The sequence below is a fragment of the Ananas comosus genome, linkage group 24, assembly GCF_001540865.1.
Source record: "Ananas comosus cultivar F153 linkage group 24, ASM154086v1, whole genome shotgun sequence".
Lineage (NCBI taxonomy): Eukaryota > Viridiplantae > Streptophyta > Magnoliopsida > Poales > Bromeliaceae > Ananas > Ananas comosus.
The window spans coordinates 2,002,358-2,025,229 of NC_033644.1; the positions used below are offsets into that span (position 1 = coordinate 2,002,358).

General features: G+C 35.0%; 1 protein-coding gene across 2 annotated transcripts in view; it reads left to right on the forward strand.

Annotated features, from left to right (window-relative positions):
* Positions 1 to 21,854, forward strand: part of LOC109728570 (DNA-directed RNA polymerase I subunit 1) — a 50,604-nt gene extending 28,750 nt beyond the window's left edge. For both annotated transcript variants that reach the window (XM_020258991.1, XM_020258992.1), the window contains 13 exons: positions 6,827 to 7,090; positions 8,431 to 8,519; positions 8,609 to 8,756; positions 9,179 to 9,394; positions 9,773 to 10,042; positions 10,144 to 10,285; positions 11,005 to 11,210; positions 12,548 to 12,750; positions 13,190 to 13,388; positions 14,027 to 14,304; positions 15,764 to 15,904; positions 16,486 to 17,317; positions 20,911 to 21,854. In XM_020258991.1, coding sequence (XP_020114580.1) covers positions 6,827 to 7,090; positions 8,431 to 8,519; positions 8,609 to 8,756; positions 9,179 to 9,394; positions 9,773 to 10,042; positions 10,144 to 10,285; positions 11,005 to 11,210; positions 12,548 to 12,750; positions 13,190 to 13,388; positions 14,027 to 14,304; positions 15,764 to 15,904; positions 16,486 to 17,317; positions 20,911 to 21,444 — 3,522 coding nt within the window. In that variant the 3' untranslated portion in view covers positions 21,445 to 21,854. The remainder of the gene's footprint in view (positions 1 to 6,826; positions 7,091 to 8,430; positions 8,520 to 8,608; positions 8,757 to 9,178; positions 9,395 to 9,772; positions 10,043 to 10,143; positions 10,286 to 11,004; positions 11,211 to 12,547; positions 12,751 to 13,189; positions 13,389 to 14,026; positions 14,305 to 15,763; positions 15,905 to 16,485; positions 17,318 to 20,910) is intronic.

Here is a 22,872-nt window from a genome sequence, read left to right on the forward strand (position 1 = left end):
CAACTTATCATATTAGATTGCCTACTTTTACTAGTTTTCCCGTTTAGATTGCCGCTTTTTGAACTATCGTGGTTCACAAAGCATGATAATTATCGTATCATCGGCCTGAGATATATATATATATATATCAACTCAATCTTATGATAGCCATCGTTTGCCTGAGGTAACGGTGGTTAAACAAAAGCTACTACCTCGGAGGTTTAGCTGCTAGCCGTGGTAACTTATACTAAATATAGTAAACTTCATAGATCTTTAGTTTAAAGTACGAAAAGGCTATAACAAGAGAATAGGTAGTTCACCCGCATTTTTACTTGCTGACTTTTATTTATAGGAGATTTTTCACTACTATCTTTAAAACATTAGTTCTAGCTCTCATATCTAGAATAAGATTTATCAAATTTCTTAAAAGATTGGTTTTAAGTTAACTAAACCTATCGAAATGTGGCAAATTGCTCTTTTGTGTAGTATAGCTGGTAATTTTAATGTCTAAAACTTTGAGAAACTAGTAATCAGTTTACTACAGTTTTTCTAAACTTTAAACTAAAGATTTGTGAAGTTCACCATATTTAATACAAGTTGCCACGGCTAGCAGCTAAACTTCCGAGATAGTACCTTTTGTTTACCTACCGTTGTCTCGGGTAAACGATAGCTATCGTAAGATCGAGTTGATATATATATATAAGTCTTTTATATAAAAATCTTTTAAAATTCATTACGTCTTGTTGTTCCACACCACGGGTCGTGATATATATTTGTTTGTTCCTAAATTCACGGCACCGTACCTCAACACGGCCTTTAAACGGCCGTGTCATGCCGTGCCACGTACGGCTCGGCACGGCTACACACGGCCAGTTTTTTTTAACACACGGCTGTGTATTATCATACTTTATAAATAAAAGAAATCGTTGTTTTATAAGATTGATAAATAATACAGAAAAATAGTGTCGAAAACTTGAAATAACTCTTTTAATGAATAATTAAATTTCTTATCTCCCAAAACTCGACACGGTAGCCGTGCCCCAGATATAACACATCCATAGAACAACCGTGCTATGCCATGCCACCTATGCCGGGCACAGCTACCCGTGAATTTTGCAACATTCGTTTCGAGGTTTAGTGTTTATCGTGGGAACTTTAAAATTTTTTCTTACGACGGTCTCTCTTTTTGTTTCTTTTTTGAAGTTTATAGTGAGGACATCAAAGTATGAAAGAGTGAAATCATAAGATATTAAATTTCACATAGTTAAATTACGGGACACTAAAATAAAAATAGAAAAATAATGGCCAAAACAATTAAAAAAAAACAATTTAATCACTGTTTCAATCTTAATTTCCCATGACTTCATTTATAAGCTATTTGGATTCACCCCGTAGACTTCAAAAAACATATATTATTAAATTGCTTTATAATTACCTCTTCGACTGCTTTTTTATTTTTATTTTGGTATCTTATGATTGCACTATATAAAATTTGATGTCCTATGGTTTCACTCTTTTATACTTTAGTGTACCCACCCACCATAAACTTCAAATGGTTTTTTGTTTCCTTGTGAGACATCGATTAATTTAGTCACACTTTTGTTATAGACCGAAGTTTAAAAATAAAAAGGAAAGTGACTTATGTAAAAAATTACGTCTATTATTATTTTGATCATTCTAGGCGTGGACAGAAATTGATAAATTTATGGAAAGGGCATTTCCTTTACAGCTTTGCACGTATTATGGAATTTTTAATATTAAATATAAGCTTTGTCACGCCTCACATGATGATTCGGGAAGTGGAGAAAACTTCGTGTCTCTTTCTGTACCGTGAGAATGTAGCGGAGTTGTCACGGGGATTATCCCTGGTGGCGACGGCGCACTTATCCCGCGAGCCGACGTTTTTGTGATTGTCAATTATTTTTGTATTTTCATGTTTTTTTTATTTCTTTCTTTTTGTATGTCGATCGACCAGTACATAAAACTCTGACTTCATATACAAAAAAACCAATTTTGATGCTTGTGGGCAGTTATAATTTTGTACACTCTGAACTTTCGAAAAAGTTCTTTAAATAAAAAAAATTTTTTTTAAATTATGTCTTCACCCTACCTACCGTTAATTCGACCTACTTTTCATAGCCTCAGGTCATTATCCGTTCGTAGGTCGGTGAGGTAGACTCGGCGCTCAAGGCCCCTTGAGTCGTAGCGTGCCAGCTGTGAGCTACGTTCTTCAAATCCCAATTAAACATACGGTTTCGCTTTTCTTGGATTCCGCACTCCCGGTGTACACCCGGGTTCGCTCAAGTCGCACCGTGCCAAGAGTGGTGTTTAGTCTGCATGATAGGCACCTACAACCGTCAGCCAGCCTCAGGTCATTATCCTCGAGTCGGATCGATCGAACTACTAATTGTTGGTCGTATGTATGACGTATATATGGGATTAGGGTATTCCGATTCCTTCCTCTAGGGAAATATATATTATAACAATCGCAAGAATTAAACCGAGGAGTTGGTTTAATTCGTACGCCCGTCCATTAATTTCGGGATTTGAGCACTCAATTCGTCGTACGTACGTCGAGTTGTCAGTTGGTGCCCGACCTCCCTACTAGTTCTGCTCTTGACATTCATAACTTTTCAAGGAATGAGACGGACGTCCCACGACATCCATTTAACTGGAACAGCTTGGCCCCTACCTAGTCCGTCCAAGGGTTTCCTTACCGGGAGTCCTAACCTCGGGTGGCATACGCCAACTGGGCAATGTATGCACTTGAAGTACGACGTTAGGCATAGACGTAGTTCGCATGGCTTGTTCCCTCTCGATCGATCGTACGTACGTATCTCTGTTCGTCTCCCATAATTGTTTTCTCGCTCCAAAGACGACGACCGCCTAGTAAGTATGGTAAAACTCGCCCTCGCCCTTGCCCTCGCCCTTGCCCTCGTCTTCGCCTTCTGTGCTTCCGCCTCGGCGACGTCGGTCTGTTGTACTCCTTCTCGTGTCTCTCTCGATCCTTTCGGAAGGAGTCGTAAAATCAATCGATTTATATATTGGTGAAACCTTGCTTCAAAGGGATTCGAGAATTAAAACCCTGCGTATGTATACATATCATGTTGTCCCCAAAATTAATAAAGATAGTTGGTGTGCAAACATCCGCTAGCTAGCTTAGTGCCCACCGTAAGGGGTCGTTCCCGTACGCACGTCAAGGGTTAGTCGACTTTCCCAACTCCTTTTCCTGTACTTTCTTTGCGCTCGTTGCAGAACGCCTGCAATTAATTAAGAGGTAGTACCTTAAAGGAGATTAAATTAGATTTATAACTCTGTTAAGAAAGTGTAAAAAGATAGTCTTTTATTTTCACACTTTTCTAATGACACTCTTTTCTCTGAAAATCTATTTAAGGCATATTCTAAATGTGGATGCCTATCGAGTATTAGTATTCCCGAACAAACCTGTGAAGTTTTAAACACACTGTAAAAAAGTGAAACCATAATTATACAAGAGAATGGTATAATGAAATAAAATTTCATGATATAATTATATATGATGAATCTACCCGTAACAAAATGAGGGAAGTTGGTTGAACGAAACTAAAATAAAATAAAATAAAATAAAATAAAATAAAAAACCCGTCTCGATTCTGGAGGATAAATAAAAGGTGTCTTTTATAAGATAAAACCTGGATCAAAATTATTTTAAATTAAAAAATCTATTAAGAAAGCTCAATTTTAAAATAAAAATAGAGAGGGTTGCACATACGTTCACCTTCACATTTTATATAAAGATATAGATAAATTTAGCTAAAAACTCATTATTAAAGTTCTAACACTTTTTACCTTGTTTCTATAGTTCACCGATCGATCTCTCCAGGCTGGTGTTTTTCCTTTTCCTATTCTTTTATTTCTTGTTTTCTTCTATTTTTTACACACGTAATTCCTGCTGGTTGTTATAGAGTGGTTAGTTTATTGCTCCCTTCGCTTCTTGTACTATAAATGAAGTGGGCTTTTCTCTTTAGTTTTTTGTTTTACTGTCTTGGTTTTTCACTTTTACTATACACGAAGTCTTATAGGTCTTCTTTCAAATCACTAAAATTTAACAAAAAAAAAAAATCTCTCTCCATAGTACGATGGACGAATTAAGCAAATAATTAAAGTATATCTTTATTTGAATCGACTTTCACACTTAGTTGATCCTAAGTTTGAACTCTGGAGCCTATGGTTGGTGGTTCGAAAAACGGTGAATGCGATCCCTGCTAGTCACACTAAAATTTAACAACAACCGTCTAAAAACTCTACCGGAATTTAGATGTATCTATCAACAATTCGATAGGTAAACAAAACAACTACCTAATAAGTTCGATCTTCTATGATACGTATAAAACTTACCTGACGCTTGTTTTTGATCTATTACACGTTTGAAACACAACTTCCTAAACTGGATTAGATTTTACATTTTGAGTATCAATCTTTTTAAGGAGTGTGATATCTATACTATCCTAAAAAAAGGGTTCGTACACTTATCTTCACTCGTAGAGTCGCTGCTTTTTCATCAAATTCAGTTGGAGGTTCAAAAAACGATTTTTATCCTTGTTTGGAAAGTCCAAATCACGACCTGGAAAGAACGTGGTTTAACGTGAGTGAGATCTCAGGGCAGTTAACCATTCAGGAGTTCGATCAGGTTTTGATGTTAAAGTTCCAACACCTTTTTACTTGTTTCAATAGTTCACCGATCTTTCCTAGCTGGTGTTTTTCCTTTTCTTATTTTTTTTTTATTTTCTGTCTTCTTGTATCTTTACACACGTAATTAACTTCTGTTGGTAGTTATAGAGTGGATAACTGATTGATCCCTTCGCTTCTTGTACGATAAGGGAAGTGGGGATTTTTTTAATTTTTGATTTTGTATTTTTTATTTTTCACTTTTACTATACACGAAGTCTTATAGGTACTCAATCTACCAGCCGATTCACTAAAAATAACAACCGATTAAAAAGTCTACCATAAATTTAGATGTACTTATCCAAAATTCAATAGGTAAACAAACCAACTACCTAATAAGTTATATCTTCTATGACACGTATAAAACTTACCTGGCGCTTGTTATTGATCTATTACACGTATAAAACACAACTTCCTAAGTTTGGATTAGATTTTACAATTGAGTATCAATCTTTTTAAGGAGTGCGATATATATACAATCCTAAAAAAAAAAAGGGGTTCGTACACTTTTCTTCACTCGTAGAGTCGTTGCTCTTTTATCAAATTCAGTTGGAGTTACAGAAAACGATTTTTGTTCTTATTTGAAAAGTCTAAATCACGACCTGGAAAGAACGTGGTCTAACGTAAGTGAGATCTCAGGGCAGTTGACCATTCAGGAGTTCGATCAGGTGTTGATGTTAAAGTTCCAACACCTTTTTACTTGTTTCAATTGTTCACCGATCGATCTCTCCTAGCTGGTGTTTTTCCTTTTCCTATTTTTTAATTCTCTGTTTTCTTGTATCTTTACACACGTAATTAACTTCTGCTGGTAGCTATAGAGTGGATAACTGATTGATCCCTTCACTTCTTGTGCGATAAGGGAGTGGGGATTTTTTTAATTTTTGATTTTATATTTTTTATTTTTCACTTTTACTATACACGAAGATTCGATTCACTAAAAATAACAACCGATTAAAAAACCTACCATACATTTAGACGTACTTAACAAAAATACAATAGGTAAACAAACGGACTACCTAATGAGTTTTATTTTCTATGATACGTATAAAACTTACCTGGCGCTTGTTCTTGATCTATTACACGTATAAAACACAACTTCCTAAGCTTGGATTAGATTTTTCTATTCGAGTATCAATCTTTTTAATGAGTGTAATATATATACAATCCTAAAAAAAAGGGTTCGTACACTTATCTTCACTCGTAGAGTCGCTGCTCTTTCGTCAAATTCAGTTGGAGGTTCAGAAAACGATTTTTGTCCTTATTTGGAAAGTCTAAATCACGACCTGGAAAGAACGTGGTTTAACCTAAGTGAGAGCTCAGAGCAGTTGACCATTCAGGAGTTCGATCTGGTCTTGATGTTAAAGTTCCAACACCTTTTTACTTGTTTCAATAGTTCACCGATCTCCCCTAGCTGGTGTTTTTTCTTTTCCTTTTTTTTATTCTCTGTTTTCTTGTATCTTTAAACACGTAATTAACTTCTGCTGGTAGCTATAGAGTGGATAACTGATTGATCCCTTCGCTTCTTGTGCGATAAGGGAAGTGGGGATTTTTTTAATTTTTGATTTTATATTTTTTATTTTTAACTTTTACTATACACGAAGTCTTATAGGTACTCAATCTTCCAGTCGATTCACTAAAAATAACAACCGATTAAAAAACCTACCATATATGTATATGTATGTATGTATATATATGTATGTATATATATATATATGTATATATAGTATAGATAGTATAGTAGCCTAATTTTATATCTATATATGTATGTTCTTTTTTTTTTGAATTTCATGTTTCCAAAATTTTATTTCTTATGCCTCCGCAGCCATCATAGTATTTTAAAATGGTTGATTGCTAATTTTGAATTCACTACATATCCATATTTTGCATCCAACACATATGCATATATGTATATGTGAATATGTTTTTCTATTTTGCATCCAACACATATGCATATATGTATATGTGAATATGTTTTTCTATTTGCTTCTTTACGGTTTGATACATAGTAATGTACTGCTTGGCAAACTATATACTGAACAACAACTCAAAGACCAGCTTTTACCAATTTTCTAATCTTTTTTTGGCCTTCACCACTTGGCGCGGCATACAAGAAAATTTATGCTGAAATTTACTTTTGCAGAGAGTGACACCATGGAATGCCAATAAACTACGTCATGCCATCATAAATGGTGCAGATATTCATCCTGGAGCTACACATTACAAGGACAAAGAGAGCATGTATAAACTCCAAGTTGGGCCAAATAAACGTTATGCAATCTCTAAGAAGTTGCTTACATCTAGAGGAGCTGTTGGGCAACAAGGAAAAGGCCCGGAATCCGAGTTTGAAGGGAAAGTTGTTTATCGTCACTTACAAGATGGCGATATAGTACTTGTTAATAGACAGGTAAAAGTTTCTCACATGGTGCTTGCCCAAACTCCTTTTCTTATGAACAAGTTCATTTCTTATTTATTTGAATTGCAAATTGTTTAATAAATAGTAACTTCTATGAGTGGAGTTGCTTTATTTCATATGCTAACTAGTATATACTTTTGGTTCACATCTATTTTTCTTTTTCGCTTTTTCATTTTCGCGTATTCAATATATATACTTGAAATTGAGACTTTGATGCATGTCTAATTGCATCTATCCGACATTAACAATGGTAATTGCATCTATTGGACATTTTGTTCGAATTTTATTGTAATGACCCAGCCGGCACTAACTTGTTAGACCTAAACCACCAACCCAAAATGCCTAATCCTAGTTATTACTATTCAAATCCATTCGTCCTTATATTTTTATACACAATTCTTTTCCCATCTGGCGCCACAAACTCTCCCCATTTAAACCTTGACGTCCTCGTCAAGTCTAGTTTCTTGGTCATTCCCTAGCGATCACAAAGCGATAGCGATGTGAGACCTATCTCTGACTTTTGGCTGGTAAATTGACTCTAATACCAAAATTAATAGCCCAACCCTTTAGTGTCAATAACTTATTGATCCCAAACCACCGGCCCAAAATTCTTTAATCTTGGTTATTATTATTAGTGTTCTTGATACTGATGTACCCAATTTTGACACTGATGAGGACATCAAGTCCAATTCCCTAGCTTAAGATCACTAGACGACGTGAGATGTAGAGGTGGCGCCTGCTGGTTCAGAGGTGGCTCCCTCCAAACCGTGGTGTAGCATTTTGTTCCGCATTACCACTTTACTTTTACAATGCTGCTAATTGGTTTTGATGTAATGATCTAGCCGGCTAATACTAATAACTCGTTAGGCCCAAACCACTAGCCCAAAATGCTTTAATCCAACTATTATTATTCGAGCCTGTGGTCCTTATATTTTGATGCACAATTCTTTTTCTATCTAATGTGGGACTATTGAGGCATCACATATACGCTATGCTAACTGATACTAACATTTCCATGATAGTTAGAATTTTTTAAATTGCTATTCTCTATTTGCCTCGGTTAACTAAAGAAAATAAACTGCACTACTGGAAAAACTAGGTTTTTTCCTCTTTCTTATTAATGTATAAGATAGTTTCAACTTTCAACCAATTGAATAAATAGTTTCTTCTTATATTTCATTAACTTCCCTTTGTTTGCATAACAAGTTACTGTGAAGCTAAAAAGAGGCAACAATTCAATGGTCGTTGGAAGCATAACAGCTATAAATCCAATATTAAAATCAAGTTTTGTGCACATTTTAAATTCCTCATTGGTTTTTTTGAATTGTCAGCCCACTCTTCACAAGCCGAGCATGATGGCTCATTTTGTTCGTGTTTTAAAAGGAGAGAAGACACTTCGTATGCACTATGCTAATTGCAGGTTTTTTGCCGTGCTTTCTTTATATTTATTTTTTTCTTTTTTTTGGTGCTATATTGTAGGAAATTCACTTGAATTCGTTGTTTACTTAGTACTTACAATGCTGATTTTGATGGAGATGAAATGAACGTGCACCTTCCACAAGATGAAATTTCTCGTGCTGAAGCCATTAATATTGTAAATGCCAATAAGCAGTACATTGTTCCAACAAGTGGAAATCCTATAAGGGGTCTGATCCAGGTAAAACGAAACTTTCAATATTTGATCTCTGCTTGTTTATTTAAGAAGTCATTTGAAGTCCATACTTTAGTTTTAGCAAAAGCCAGACACTGTCTTTTTGGAACTTTCAACCCAATTTTCAACTTTAGGATCAAATTACCCCTCTGCTACATGACAGCGATCTGCACTTCTGAGTGATAAATACGCAAGCTTGTAATTACAGTTCCACACTTTAACTGTGCATTTATAATTTAAAACTATGCGATTCAAAACTCTAAACCTGGTCCTGTAGCTGAGGGACATTTGGCCCTTGAAGTTGAAAACTTGCAAAAGTTAAAAAAAGGTCCGGTGTTTGAAAACAAGGTTAAAAGTTACTTTTTTTCTCCAGTAAAAATTTCCTATGGTCTTTTTAAAGTAAGTATTTACCTTAATCTTTTCTTCAGGACCATATTGTAAGTGCTGTACTCCTTACAAAGTTGGACACTTTTTTGACCCGTGAAGAGTATCATCAACTTCTCTATGCTTCCTGTGTGCCTACATCTTCCAGTTCTCAAGGTAGTAGGTTGGGCCAAAAGCTTTCTTTAAGTAGTTCGGGCAATGAGATAGAGCCACTTCTTCCTGCTATTTGGAAGCCCAACCCACTATGGACAGGGAAACAGGTTAAATATTTACACCTTTTTGAATGCCTGGAGCTTTATGTAATATTAACTGTCTATTGAGTTGTAACCATGAAACATGAAAAAGCTGCATTTGTATTGGGCATATTCATACATGATCATCTATTTACGTATCTCATCCTGTAAGATCCGAATTATTTGGAATATACCCCTTAAAGTTCATGGTGGTTAACTATAATTAGAGGTAGTTTATTAACGAGGTGCATTTCAGAGAGTACAAAGGTATCAGTGTAAACATCAAGTCCTTGAAGGACATATGGAAATCCAAAATTTGCAAGGATATGCATGTACAGAAAAGTTTAGGGATTATATTATTTGTAAAGACTTCTTTTTTTGGTTTTAACTTGTATATCTTTGCAGGTTATCACTGCAATCTTAAACTATGTTACAAAAGGCCGACCACCTTTTACTCTTGAAAGTAAAGCAAGGATCCAAAAGGAATATCTAACTGGAAAAGATCACCCTGAACTCAAGTTGTATATTCATGATAATGAGCTCATACAAGGAATTATAGACAAGGCTCAGTTTGGAAAGTACGGCATAGTTCATACTGTCTATGAGCTCTACGGTGCAGATACAGCAGGAGTTTTGCTTTCTGTGTTTAGTCGCTTATTTACATTGTTTCTGCAGGTGAATTTCTTTGTTTTTCTTCTTGTGAGAACTTATTACCTTTCTATTGTTTTACTATCTGATTTAATTGTGGCCGTTGAGAACATATTATATGGTTTCAGATTCATGGGTTTACGTGTGGAGTGGACGACCTTCTACTGTCTCAGGATTCAGATCTGCAGAGGAGTAGAATATTAGGAAAAAGTGAAAAATGTAGTGAAGAAGTTCATATGAGATTTACTGGTACTAAGGGTGGTGATCGAGGTATGTTTAATACTTCGAGCAGTACACCATGGTGCATATGCTGAATGTTTATCCTTAATTTCCCTCATTATTTATTGGAGTTTTACTTAACATAAACCTGCAAAATTATCTATTTTATATGCACCCTGAAAAATCTGATTGTCTCTATTGTCTTTCTAAATTTATTTCTTATAAACATGCTCTTATACTTGCTAAATATGCCCTTTTCTGATAACTTTGCTAATTCAAAAACTCAACTTCCCCCATGAATTGGATCTCTCCAATTTAAAATAAAAGTTCTTTTGTTGGAAATTGCACCTTTGATGGTTATATATGAAAATTCAAAATTTTCAGTGGAATATATATTTAAACATGTATGTGTGTAATCCCCCATTATTTGTTGTCCAATAATTTGCCTTTCCAGTTATTCTTGGCAATTGCACGCGTACTTTCTTTATTATGCTTCTCATGCTTGGTCTTCTGTTTCTACTTCCATTTCAATTTCATTGATTCATTCACTTGTTTACGTGTTTCAGTCTACTACTAGCTCGCTTTTTGTTTGTTGAAATGGTTCAGCAGTAAAAGAGATTTCATACATTGGATTAATTGAAATCAATACTCACCAAAGTCAGCTGAGAATTTCTTGCTTTTCTTGGCATTAATAGATAACTGTGGTTTTTTAATTAGACTATTCCTCCTTTTTGACTTCATAGTCTAATTCCTCTAATTTCTCTATGTAGACCCAGTGAAGCTACAAAGGAAGGTTGAGAAAGTCATACGGAGTCACGGAGACTCTGCGACTATTACCTTGGATAGAATGATGTCGAATGCTCTGAATGCTCTAACTTCTGAAGTGAATCAATTACTATTTCCAAATGGATTAGAGAAGCCTTTTTTAGAAAACTGCCTCTCTCTTATGACTGCAACTGGAGCTAAAGGTGGTTTGGTGAGTTCATTTTCCTTTTCCATTACATTGTCTTTCAGTTGTTGTTTTAGTTAATCAGATTAATGGCCTTCTATTAGTACCCATTACTCAGTGTTAGTGGCAGAATGAAAATTAGCTTCTAATTATTACTGTGCATTTATGAGAAGAATACAGAGTGATATATAGATATAGATACTATATGGATATTGATACTATATGGATATAGATATTGAAGATGTCTTATACCATATAGATATTGATTTAGGCTTAATTACACTCTACAACTACATTGTAGTTTATTTTTTTTTAATTTGCTATATCATACTTTTTTTTTCGAAGGCACCATTGTATTATTATATTTTATCAATTTTTACATTGTGTATTTTAGATTTATTTTTAGTTTTTTTACCTTGTACTGTTTTTTCTCATGGATATCACTAAACTTTTCTTTTTCTTACCAACCTCTACATTACTTTTTACAAATCTACTATTTTAGGTAAATCTAACAACTTTATTAAAAGGCACTGATTAAATAGTAGAAACACAATATAAAATAAATCTCGATGATAGACTCATTGAAAGTTTCTATCAAGTTATTTTTAATTATCCTTTTTCTATTTTTTATGTATTTTGTTATTTTTATGTCAAAATAAGCTGAATATATGCTTTGCCACTCTTAACCACTATTTTTTAATAGTTGTTATATAAAATTATAGGTTTATTGCTTAGTGTAGGGATTGGAAAAAACGATAGTTGAGTGGTGCTTCTGACAAAAAAAAAGTAGTGTGTAGAAAGTGAAAAAAATCTATTAGATAGAGTGTACTATAGTCTAATTAAGCTTATTGATTTATACGAGACAATTCTTGCACAGATGCGCATGCAGATACATGCATGCACAGATATATATGCATGTATAATGTCCTTGTAGATTAAATGAAGTTGCCTAAAAGTCATACGAGTGAAGCATCCAAGAAGTATCCAAGCTGTATACATTCAATTCATTTTATATGATATATGTAAATTATCCAAGGCCTATCTTTGAAGTACCAGTAAGGTCATATTTGACACATCCTCTGGAATATGAAGCATCTTTGCTTCCTATTCATAGTTTCTACCTTCAAACAATATTTCTCAATTGATTTACCATAATGTGCCAGTAGATGGTATTGCCGTGAGCAAATGTTATACATAATTCTTTTGTGCTGAATGCCTTTTCACTGTAATATTTGGATGGCGTTGATCAAATGTGAAAAACTCTTGAGTCTATCTTGCCTGACTTTTCGATTAAGATTATAAGATATATGTTAAATATTTCATAAATAGTCTGCAAACTAACTTTTCTGATCCTTTTTATACAGGTGAATATGACACAAATATCTTCTCTGTTAGGACAACAAGAATTAGAAGGAAAACGTGTCCCACGCATGGTCTCTGGAAAGACGTTGCCTTGTTTTCCGCCTTGGGATACTTCATCTCGTTCCGGTGGATTCATTGGCGATCGCTTTTTGACTGGCCTTCACCCTCAAGAGTATTATTTCCATTGCATGGCTGGTCGCGATGGGTATAACATGCTTCTCTTTTGGTATATCATATGGATTGTCCCTCTGCTATCTAGATGTTATGACTTAGTTCTTGAACTTTCCACTTGCACTTAGCCCCTAAACTTTTTCCTATGAAAGTTTTTATTAGTAATAACTTTTCCCTTTAAAATGCATTTTTTTTAACCCTGTTTTAGCTACACTGAAACAAAGAGGTCATTTTACAGGGGAAATAATAAATGGTCATTTTCACATTAAATCATAGATTTTTTTTTTCTTTAGTTAGGGATGGAATAGCTACATGAGAAAGCTGAGGGACTATTATGTGCCTAAGTAAGAAAAAGTTGTGGGACTAAGGTGCGCGGTATGAGGATAGCACAGCGACCATTTTGCTTATATTTAGAATAGTTCTGTCCAAAGTAGTAAATTAATATCACACTGACCAGCATTTTACATGTGCAGACTGGTGGACACTGCAATTAAAACATCTCGCAGTGGTTATCTGCAAAGATGTCTTATTAAGAATCTTGAGTGCTTGAAAGTCTCTTATGATCACACAGTTCGCGATGCGGATGGGTCGATAGTCCAGTTCAGTTATGGGGAAGATGGTGTCGACGTCCTTAAAACTAGCTTCCTTGCTAAATTTAGAGAACTTGCTGATGTAAGCTCATAAATAGTTTATGCAACATTATCTGTTTACATGTATATCTCTTCAAAATCTGAATTTACTGCAAATCTGAATTACCTTGTTTTTAACAAAAATGCGCTCCCTCGCGTGAGCACGAAAATAGTATCAGTGCACTTTGCTCTTCTTAACATGCAAAAACCTACTTTGACCCTTCACGGTGGAGACTATCAGTACTGAATCCCCTTCTTGTTGCAGTTCTTTTTTTGTTTTAAATTCAGGTTTTGTTTGGTACTTTGAGAGTATGGTCTGAAATACCTGTTGTATCCTTTTTTAGTGGGAAGATCGCATTGTAAGACTTAATGAACATTTCCTGGATGCAGAATATGAAGGGCAGGGGATAAGTGCTGATGGTCTAAAAATTCAGGGGTTAATCTAGGTTGTTAATCCTCAGGAGGGCAAACTAGCAATGGTGTTATTTGTCCGGGTGGTTTTCTGCAATTGAACCAACTATTTTTGATGGACCTTTAGCTTGAGATGAGAGTATGCACAAGTGTATGTACATAAATAAATGGGTGATTTCACTGGAATATGTATGCGAAAAGCCCAATTTTGAATCTATCTTTTCCTGCCTTCTAATACCTAGTATTAATGCATTTTATTTTGTCTCTCAGAATCGAAAAGTTATTATGGACAGGCTTAGCAGTCAGCTCGGTGACGTGCATTTGTCAAAATCTAGTGGTTTCATCAATGAATTGCCATTCGAGCTGAGAGATAAAGCAAGTGAATTTGTTCATCTATCAAAAAAGAAACAGCAATGCCGCTTTGAAATAAAGCGAAAGGACTTGATGAAGTTATTGAAGGTCAAGTATCTAACCAGTCTTGCTGAGCCTGGTGAGCCCGTGGGTGTAGTTGCTGCTCAATCTGTTGGAGAACCATCAACTCAGATGACGTAAGTTCTCATCTTCATTTGGTCCTACATTGCTTATAATGCACATTAAAGAGCTGCAGATGTTTTTATCACTGATTTAAATGATGTTAATGTTTTCTCAATAATTTATACTACACATCTAAGGTTCAACTGAGTGATCAAGTGTATGTCCGATAAATACTAGTTATTCATCCTTAGTAGTAGATAATTTTATCATTAACTTATAATGATTTTATGTTTGAGCTTTATAAATTAATTGAATGAATTATGATTTCATTATTGTTGCTAAATTAGTATTTATCATTAACTTATAATGCTAGGTTTTTATCCCATTTATATACTGAAGTAATAATAAAGTATATCTGATGCTTGATTGAGTCTTAGTGTGGAAATGCTTAACTTGAAATGATTTTATTGTTAATAACAAGAAATTGTTATAATAATTTTATGTTATTACTCGAGAATTTAAGTGCCTAGACACAAGGGCTTGCCAAGTAATACCTGGCACAGAAGTATGCACGGCATGGCACTGTGCTTTCCTGACTTGTGGAAATAGTGGTGTGCTAGTGACCATGAAGGGACTCCGAGTGGCAGTCATGGCCACGCGTTTGGTATGATCCTATTTTGGGTTTATATATTCTAAATAAGTGTTTGTTTTAAAGGTTTTCTAAAAGTAAACACCCTATTGGACTGTTCAAAGTATTAAACATACCTTGATGCCGATTCGGTGAGCAAATCGGCTCGGCGAATCGGCAGAAAAAAAAAATTCCCTTTTGCAAATAGCCTCCTTTCATTACAATATTTGCTCTCCACAAAATGGAGAGTACTGTGAACTTGTTAACATGAGTGAAAAAGTAAACCCATAATTATATGTTGGCCTGTAACAGAATTTTCTGCTTGTTGATATAGTACTTAACAGAGCTGAAAGAAAGGTATGTTGTGTTTTTCCACTAAAATGTACTAATTATCAGTTCAAATGGTGTTGTCAACTTTCAAAGTCGTGATAAATCAACCCAAATCAAATGGCCTTAATTAGCAACTCTGTCCTGTCATTTTATTCCGAGTCTCTCTAAGAAACAAATCTCAACATATTGCATGTGTTTTTTTCTTCTTTTTTTGGCATTTATTCATTACTTTTGCAGTTAAAAATTACTATATCGTCTGGTTTCTTTTAGAGTGCCTAATATTGGATTCTTTAATCGAGTTTCACTTGATTTGTACGTCCTTTTTTCTTTTCTTTTTCTTTTTTTAAAATTTTTCTTTTCTTTCATTTTAGTGGGCATCGACCTTACTTTATTCCTTGCTCGGGTCATAATTTAGTCCTCTTTTTTTTTTTTGCTTTGTAAGATACTTGTTGAGGATTTAATTTTTCATGCCTGATATATTTTTGTTAGATCAGATGTAATTAATTACACTGAGGCATATTGATTACTTAATTATTGTTAAATTATCGATTTAATGTTTATGTCGCTTCCTCCAGGCTCAACACTTTTCATCTTGCTGGAAGAGGAGAAATGAATGTGACACTTGGAATACCTCGCCTACAAGAAATTCTGATGACCGCATCAGACAATATCCGAACTCCCATTATGAAATGCCCGCTGCTTGCGTCCACAACTCTGTGAGTTATTCATAAAATAAGTTTGCTTATACTATACGAATTACATCACAGAAAAATAGCTGATAACTAAAATATCTTATGATCGTCTTGATGCTATGACAATGTTTTTCCTTTTCAGGCTAAATTACAAAAAACACACTAGCACTTGCCCTTCTATCTCAGTTATGGTTTGCATGTCAACCTTGCAGTTTACTAGTCTCTCTTAGTTCGAATAAGTTTTGGATGACCATCAAATTCAGATGAAAAACTTAATGAAACTGAGTTGGTAGATTATACTAGCTATATAATCAAACATTTGATTTACATAACAGAAAAGACCTAGAAAGAACTCGACATAGCTCACAATGTATGTGAATTCATTTTGTCACGTTTTGCTCCTGAATTTGGTTAGTCATCCAGAATTATTTGACCTTCTCGAAACAAGAATAAAATGCATGGTAGACATTGTACTTAAGCAAGAATAATAGGGTTGGTTTTTGCAGTATAGCCTATTTTCAATTTGACTTCTTTTTTGAATGTCCTGTAGATACACTGCTCTCTTAATAAACCAAGTTGTATGCTGCTCTTTTTTTCTTTTGAAGGGAGGATGCTGAACGAGTTGCTGCGAAGTTGAGGAGGATCTCTGTGGCAGATATTATAGAAAGTATGGAGGTCCAAATCGTTCCGTTCTCCATTCAAGGGAGTCAGGTCTCAACAGTTTATAAGTTAAAGATGCACCTCTACCCTTCTGAGCTTTACCCTTCTTATTCCGACCTAAAATTACAAGATTGCCTATCAACCCTACGTTCAACCTTTGTCCTCGCTATGGAAGAAGCCATAGAAAAACACTTAGACTTGATAGACAGAATTAACAATATCAACACTGTTACTACTAAAGACGATAACTCAGCAAACGAAGTTGATGAAGAAGAAAGTAGTAGACCAGCCAATGAAGAGGAGGGAGACGGAGGTGATGACGATGATGACATAGGTGGTGAAGACCAAGGAACAGATGCAGAAAGGAGGAAGATGCGAAAGAGCGACGAAGTGGAGTATGAGGATGGTATAGAAAATGAGGGGAGGGGTACTGTGGCAAATGATGATGAACAAAATGAAGAGCACAAATCAGGATTTGAAAGTGAGATTGATCAAGTCGAGACAGAAGATGATTATACCATGGGAGGGGAAACTACTGTTGAGATTGAGAGAGAAGAGGAGCCAGATAGCCCAAAAAAATCCGAGGGTTTTCCTGCATCTGATGATGGAAATATGGAAGTTAAATCAGTCAAGAAGGAAAAGAAATTGGAGAGGAAAATGGTGAATACTAAGAAGAGTAAGAGAAAGTTGAACAGGACTATTCATGTGGAGGCTAATGGTTTGAATTTTGAGGTTCACTACATGTTCAGGGACGAACCTCGGGTATTACTGGCTGAGGTATATTCGCTCCCTCTTGCATTTTCTAGCTGATTTCTTGATTCTCATAAAGCATTTTAATATGCTGACAATTAGAAATGCCATTTTTTTGATGATATGAAAGCAAGGATTGCCCATGCCACACTGTGCTGTGGCCATGCCGGCATGCGGTGGGCTGTTTTTTTTGAGTTTTTGGGCTTTCGTGGATTCTTTTTTTTAAGGTGAAAAGTTTTACGAAGGTTTCCATACTTGAAATATGTAGATCTTATAAATCTACTAACATTTGAAGCATTTAGTGTGTTCCATTGCAATAATAAGACCAACTTTTAGTGGAAATGCAAAAATAGTGTTGTCCCTAATTTTTTTTATCATATTAGATCTAGTGAATTGAACTTAAGTGTTTTCCTATAAATATTTATCCAGTTATTACTTAAGTTTTATTTTCATGTATGTTCTTTGTAATATAAAAAAAATAAATATCATCTAGTTATTCTCTATTCTTACTAAATTGTGTGAAATATAGTACTTGACCCAATTTTATAACCATTAGAGATATTAAAACACTCTAAAAAGTTGTTTCTCGTGAAAATTTAATGATATAGAAGTATGTGCCAATAAGTGCTGATGTGCCAGTGGCATAACACTGGCACAAGGAGGCATGCGGACATTAGCATGCATGGGATGTGCCAGTGCTACGACAATCCTTGCATGGAAGTAATGAAATGTTTGTCTTTCTTAACGTTATTAGGAATTATCATATAAAATTCTGCTAACATTATGTGAACTGGATGATTGTATGTCTAAATGTGTTCTCATCCCTATGTATTGTTGCTTATTTCTGGAATAATTGCGTAAATTGCATTACTGTGGTAAAACCTTATTGAATTTCCGTAGAATTTCCGTAGAATATCTATTACAAGGTATGCGAACGGACGATTTGCCTAGCTCTTGAGTTTTTCTTCTTTTTTTTTTTTTGTGAAAAAAGAAAAAACAGATTTGGGAAAGAAATTCATTTTTATTCTTTGGTAAAGAAATTTTATTTCTTATTAGTGCTATAGGTGCATATTTGACCATCCACTACCTGAGAAGCTTCGTTGTTATTATAAAACATGATACTTTGATATTTTAACACATTAATCCAGTGCCGAAGAATGAATTAGCTATGGCTTCAGCTTTGAAGTTAGAATCTAATAAGCATGACATTTTGACAGTGCTACATAATATGATATGGATGATGCCATGAGTTGAAGTCTATTGAACATTATTATTTTTGCATAGACCATCACTGATATTGTTTTCCTATATATGATAGCTACATTATTCTAAATGGGAGTTTCTCAGCTGGATTATATGATTAAACGTAATTGAAGCTTGCTCTTCTCTAGGGGTGGAAAAGAGCCGAGCTTGAGCGAGCTTACCTCGGCTCAAATTTTGCTTGAAATTAATTTCGAGCCTAAATTTAGGCTCAAGCTTGGCTTGAAATTAATTTGAGCCGAGTTCGGGCGAGCCTAATTTTGAGTCGAACGAGCTCGAACTCTAAACGAGCCGCTTGAAATTCTCAACATTGTACGATCAATAGTTTAATTTGTATAGAATATTATCTACAATTTGATACAAAAACATGTCTAATAATTCAAAATACAAAAATAGTTATATGAAATACGGTATTATAATATGAAGAAAAATAACTTATGAGTTGAATATCTAATATTTTCAGCCTTGTCTTCTCTTCCGCTTTCAATCTCTATATTATTCATTTTATTTATGCGGTCAAAAAATGAATAAATTATATAGGCAAATATTGGATTAAAATATCCAATCATATATAACTAAAATCAAAATTTTGTATAAACAATAATTTTTTACCTTAAAAACATTCTGTATATTTTCTCAAGCACACAATTAATGGCAAGGCAGGCAACGGTGGGCGCGTGCTGTTATTTGGTAACTTGGGGGCTTCAGGCTTGGCCACTTGGAGAGAGAGAGAGAGAGAGAGAGAGAGAGAGAGAGAGAGAGAGAAAGATTAGAGATTTAGAGTAAAAAAAGAAAAGGAGAGTGTAAATTTAGTGGTGCCCTTTTGTTTGTCTATTGGTTTTGTTTTTATGGGCTAGCAACATTGGTCCAATTTTAACTAAACTCAGGTTACTCACTCAGCCTATTAGTATATTTAATTAAAATATATTATATTTATATATTTTTTAAATATATATATATATAGAGTTGAGCTGGAATGCTATCGGTAGCAAACGGGCTTTATTGCCACCCATTTGTTTTCGATGACGGAGCCTCCAAATCGACGATCGGCACCGTTGAACATGATCTATACCACTTGAAGTGTCTAGAAACCAAATTTCAAATCTTTTCGACACCATTAGCTTAATGATCAAAGGGTTTCAAAATTTGTAATTTTAATGGTCGATATGAGGCGTTTTCTCCTTTAACGGCGTAAAGATATTCAAATCAATTGAATTTTTGTTAGAAAATTTTTTAAACTATTTAGAACAAGATCTATACTCTTTGATCTTGATTATAAGACTCCTATCATCACTTTTTAAAGAATTTTTATTTTCAGCCGTTCATTTTTGTGTCCACTTGATGAACAAGTGAACAATATCGAAAAAGCATTAAATTTGGTTTCTAGATACTTCAAATAGTATAGATCATATTCAACGGTACCGATCGTCGATTTGAAGATTCCATCATCGAAAACAAATGGGTGGCAACGGAGCCCGTTTGCTATCGATAGTATTCTAGCTCAACTCTCTCTCTCTCTCTATATATATATATAGTGAGAGAGAGAGAGAGTGAGTTGGGCCGGAGTTCTATTGATAGCAAAAGACCTTTTTTGCTATCACGTTTTTAACCATTGGATGAGAAATTGTAAGGTTAAGACTTAGTATGATATTAGTCCCCTTAGGGTTGAGTGGTTTCCCTAGAGTTGAGTGGTCCTTACTGGATTATAATATTTAATCCAACGGTTAGAAATGATGAAAGAAATTGATCCAAAGGCTAAAACTTGATAGCAAAAAGGACCTTTTGCTATCAATAGTATTCTAGCCCGACTATATATATATATATATATATATATATATATATATTCGAGCTTTTCGATCCTAATTTGAGCGAGCCGAGTAATACTCAAGCTCGGCTTGAAATGAATTTCAAGCTTTTTCTTTTGTTCAAGCTCGGCTCATTTAATTTCTAGTCGAGCTTGAGCGAGCCGAATATCGAGCCGAACGCGAGCCGGCTCACTTTGTAAATTCAACACCCTACTGTTCTCTTGCTGAAAATGAACTGATGGACTTGAAATTTGCTTTTTTTTTTTTGGGATTTGGGATATACACTGCTGCAATTTGTGCAATTGTGCAAATGATATTTGTGCCTTTCCTTGGAAACCGTATATATTTGCATTCTATTCCCCTGCCCAAACTATATATATATATATATATATGCAAAACTTGTTTTTGCATAGTTACACCTGATAGGAACACTATTGCAAATAAATAACATTTTCAGTGTTACACATACAAATACTCCTCCTGGGATATTGTGGTGGATTTGTTCTTTTAAACCATGTTGAATTGCTGAGGATTTTTTGTTTATTTGATGCCCAGATTGCTCAGAAAACAGCGAAGTCAATCTATGTAAAGTCGTGCAAGAGCATCGAGCGGTGCTCAGTAGCCGAGCCGCAGAAGAAAGAGGAGACCCACATGCTTCAAAGCGTTGGTGTGAACTTCCAAGCATTCTGGGACTTGGAAGAATATTTAGACATCAACAAACTCATCTCCAATGACATACATGCGATGCTCAACACCTATGGTGTTGAAGCTGCCAGGGCTACTATCATACGAGAAGTGAAGGAATTGTTCCAGGCATACGGGATTGACGTAAATATCCGGCATTTAAGCTTAATTGCAGATTTCATGACGTTTAATGGCGGGTATCGACCAATGAATCGGTTGGGAATGGGTGAATACAACACTTCGCCGTTTGGGAAGATGACCTTCGAGACAGCATCGAAGTTCATCGTAGGGTCGGCATTCCATGGGGAGGTCGACACACTGGACGCCCCATCAGCAAGCATCTGCTTAGGTCAGCCGGTGAAGTTCGGGACCGGTTGCCTCGATCTGATGCAGAACCTGGTATAATTATATCCGAGTTTGAAGTTGAGCAGAGTACGCATTTGCTATGTATCAGCTGTGGTGTAAGAGGTGAAAATATGCGGCTGCTCCGATTTGTACATGAGAGTATGAGATGCAATTAACATAAAGATGTGTATTTGTTGGCTAATTATGATATGTACTCTCTGACAGTATTTAAGAGGAATGAGAGAATTTTGGCAGTTACATTCTTTTCATGTAAAGTGATGAAAGTTAGGATAGTCTTTACTTCGGTGGGACCATAATTCGGAACGATATTTTCCCGATACACAAATGTATTTGTTATAGTTCTCTGATCAAATGTTGAATCCTTGTAGAACAAGAATCTATTTCCGGCACCTATGTTGAAACCTGTAAACTAGAGGTTGATACAGCAATTTATAACCTTTTCATTGAGATGTTGGGCCTATATGCTCTGACCACATTCTTATTTTTTTAAACCCCTTTCTTTTTCTTTTCCTCATTTATTGCCAAGAGCTCCCTATAGCAAGCATTGTATGTTACAAAACTTTTTGTTAATGTGGCTTTATACTATTGTGTGTGTGTTAATAAATTGTTAAGGTAGGGCACTCTTTAACATCGACTCTCATGAAATGCCAAACACAGTTATACATTACTCAATGACTTCCATGTAGTTTGATAATTAGGGTTTCAGTTTTAATAACTCAGCAGCGAGTTCGTCAGGTGAGCTTACCAGATTTCATTCTTGGGAGGTTTCAGATCGGATCTTGTTAAGTTGGGTTGATGTGTTCTTCTTGTAGGTTGCCATTCTTTACGTGGTCGTGGTAAGAACAGGCATTCTGATGAACCTCTCTTGAATTGTGTTGTTGGGCATTTAGTTCTTCTACTTCTTGATGTTTGCCGACTGCCAAGGTATGTTTTCAGAACCCAGGATTACTATGAGAAAAGTTTGTGCCTAATAGAAGATCTTCTTCCATGAACATGTAGTGTGAATGATATTTTGTTTGAATGATTGTGATTCAATGTTGAGAATTTGATAGATGAAAATCATTACTGTTGATAAGTAAGTGTGCCTGTATTTTGGTAGATGAAAATCATTATTGTTGGTAAGTTAGTATGCTTGTATCCTGACGCCGTGCATGTACATGTATAGGAGGATTCTGTCCGTATGATAAGAGAATCTTTTATGCATGTGGCTGGTTTGTGCGGGTCCTGTGTGAGGACCTGTTTGCGATATTCGGATTTTCAAAAATAAAAAATAAAAAAATTCTCGTGTTTTCAAAAAAATAATTAAATTATGATTATTCTTGTGAGCAAAATTGTTGGTATTGTAATTGGTAGCTATCACAATATGATCAATCTTTCTTAGATTCCCTATGTTCAGTAGGCTACCGTAGTAAACACAAAAGGAGTTTGTTTTTTTTTTTTTTTTTTTAANTATTTTTTTTTTTTTTT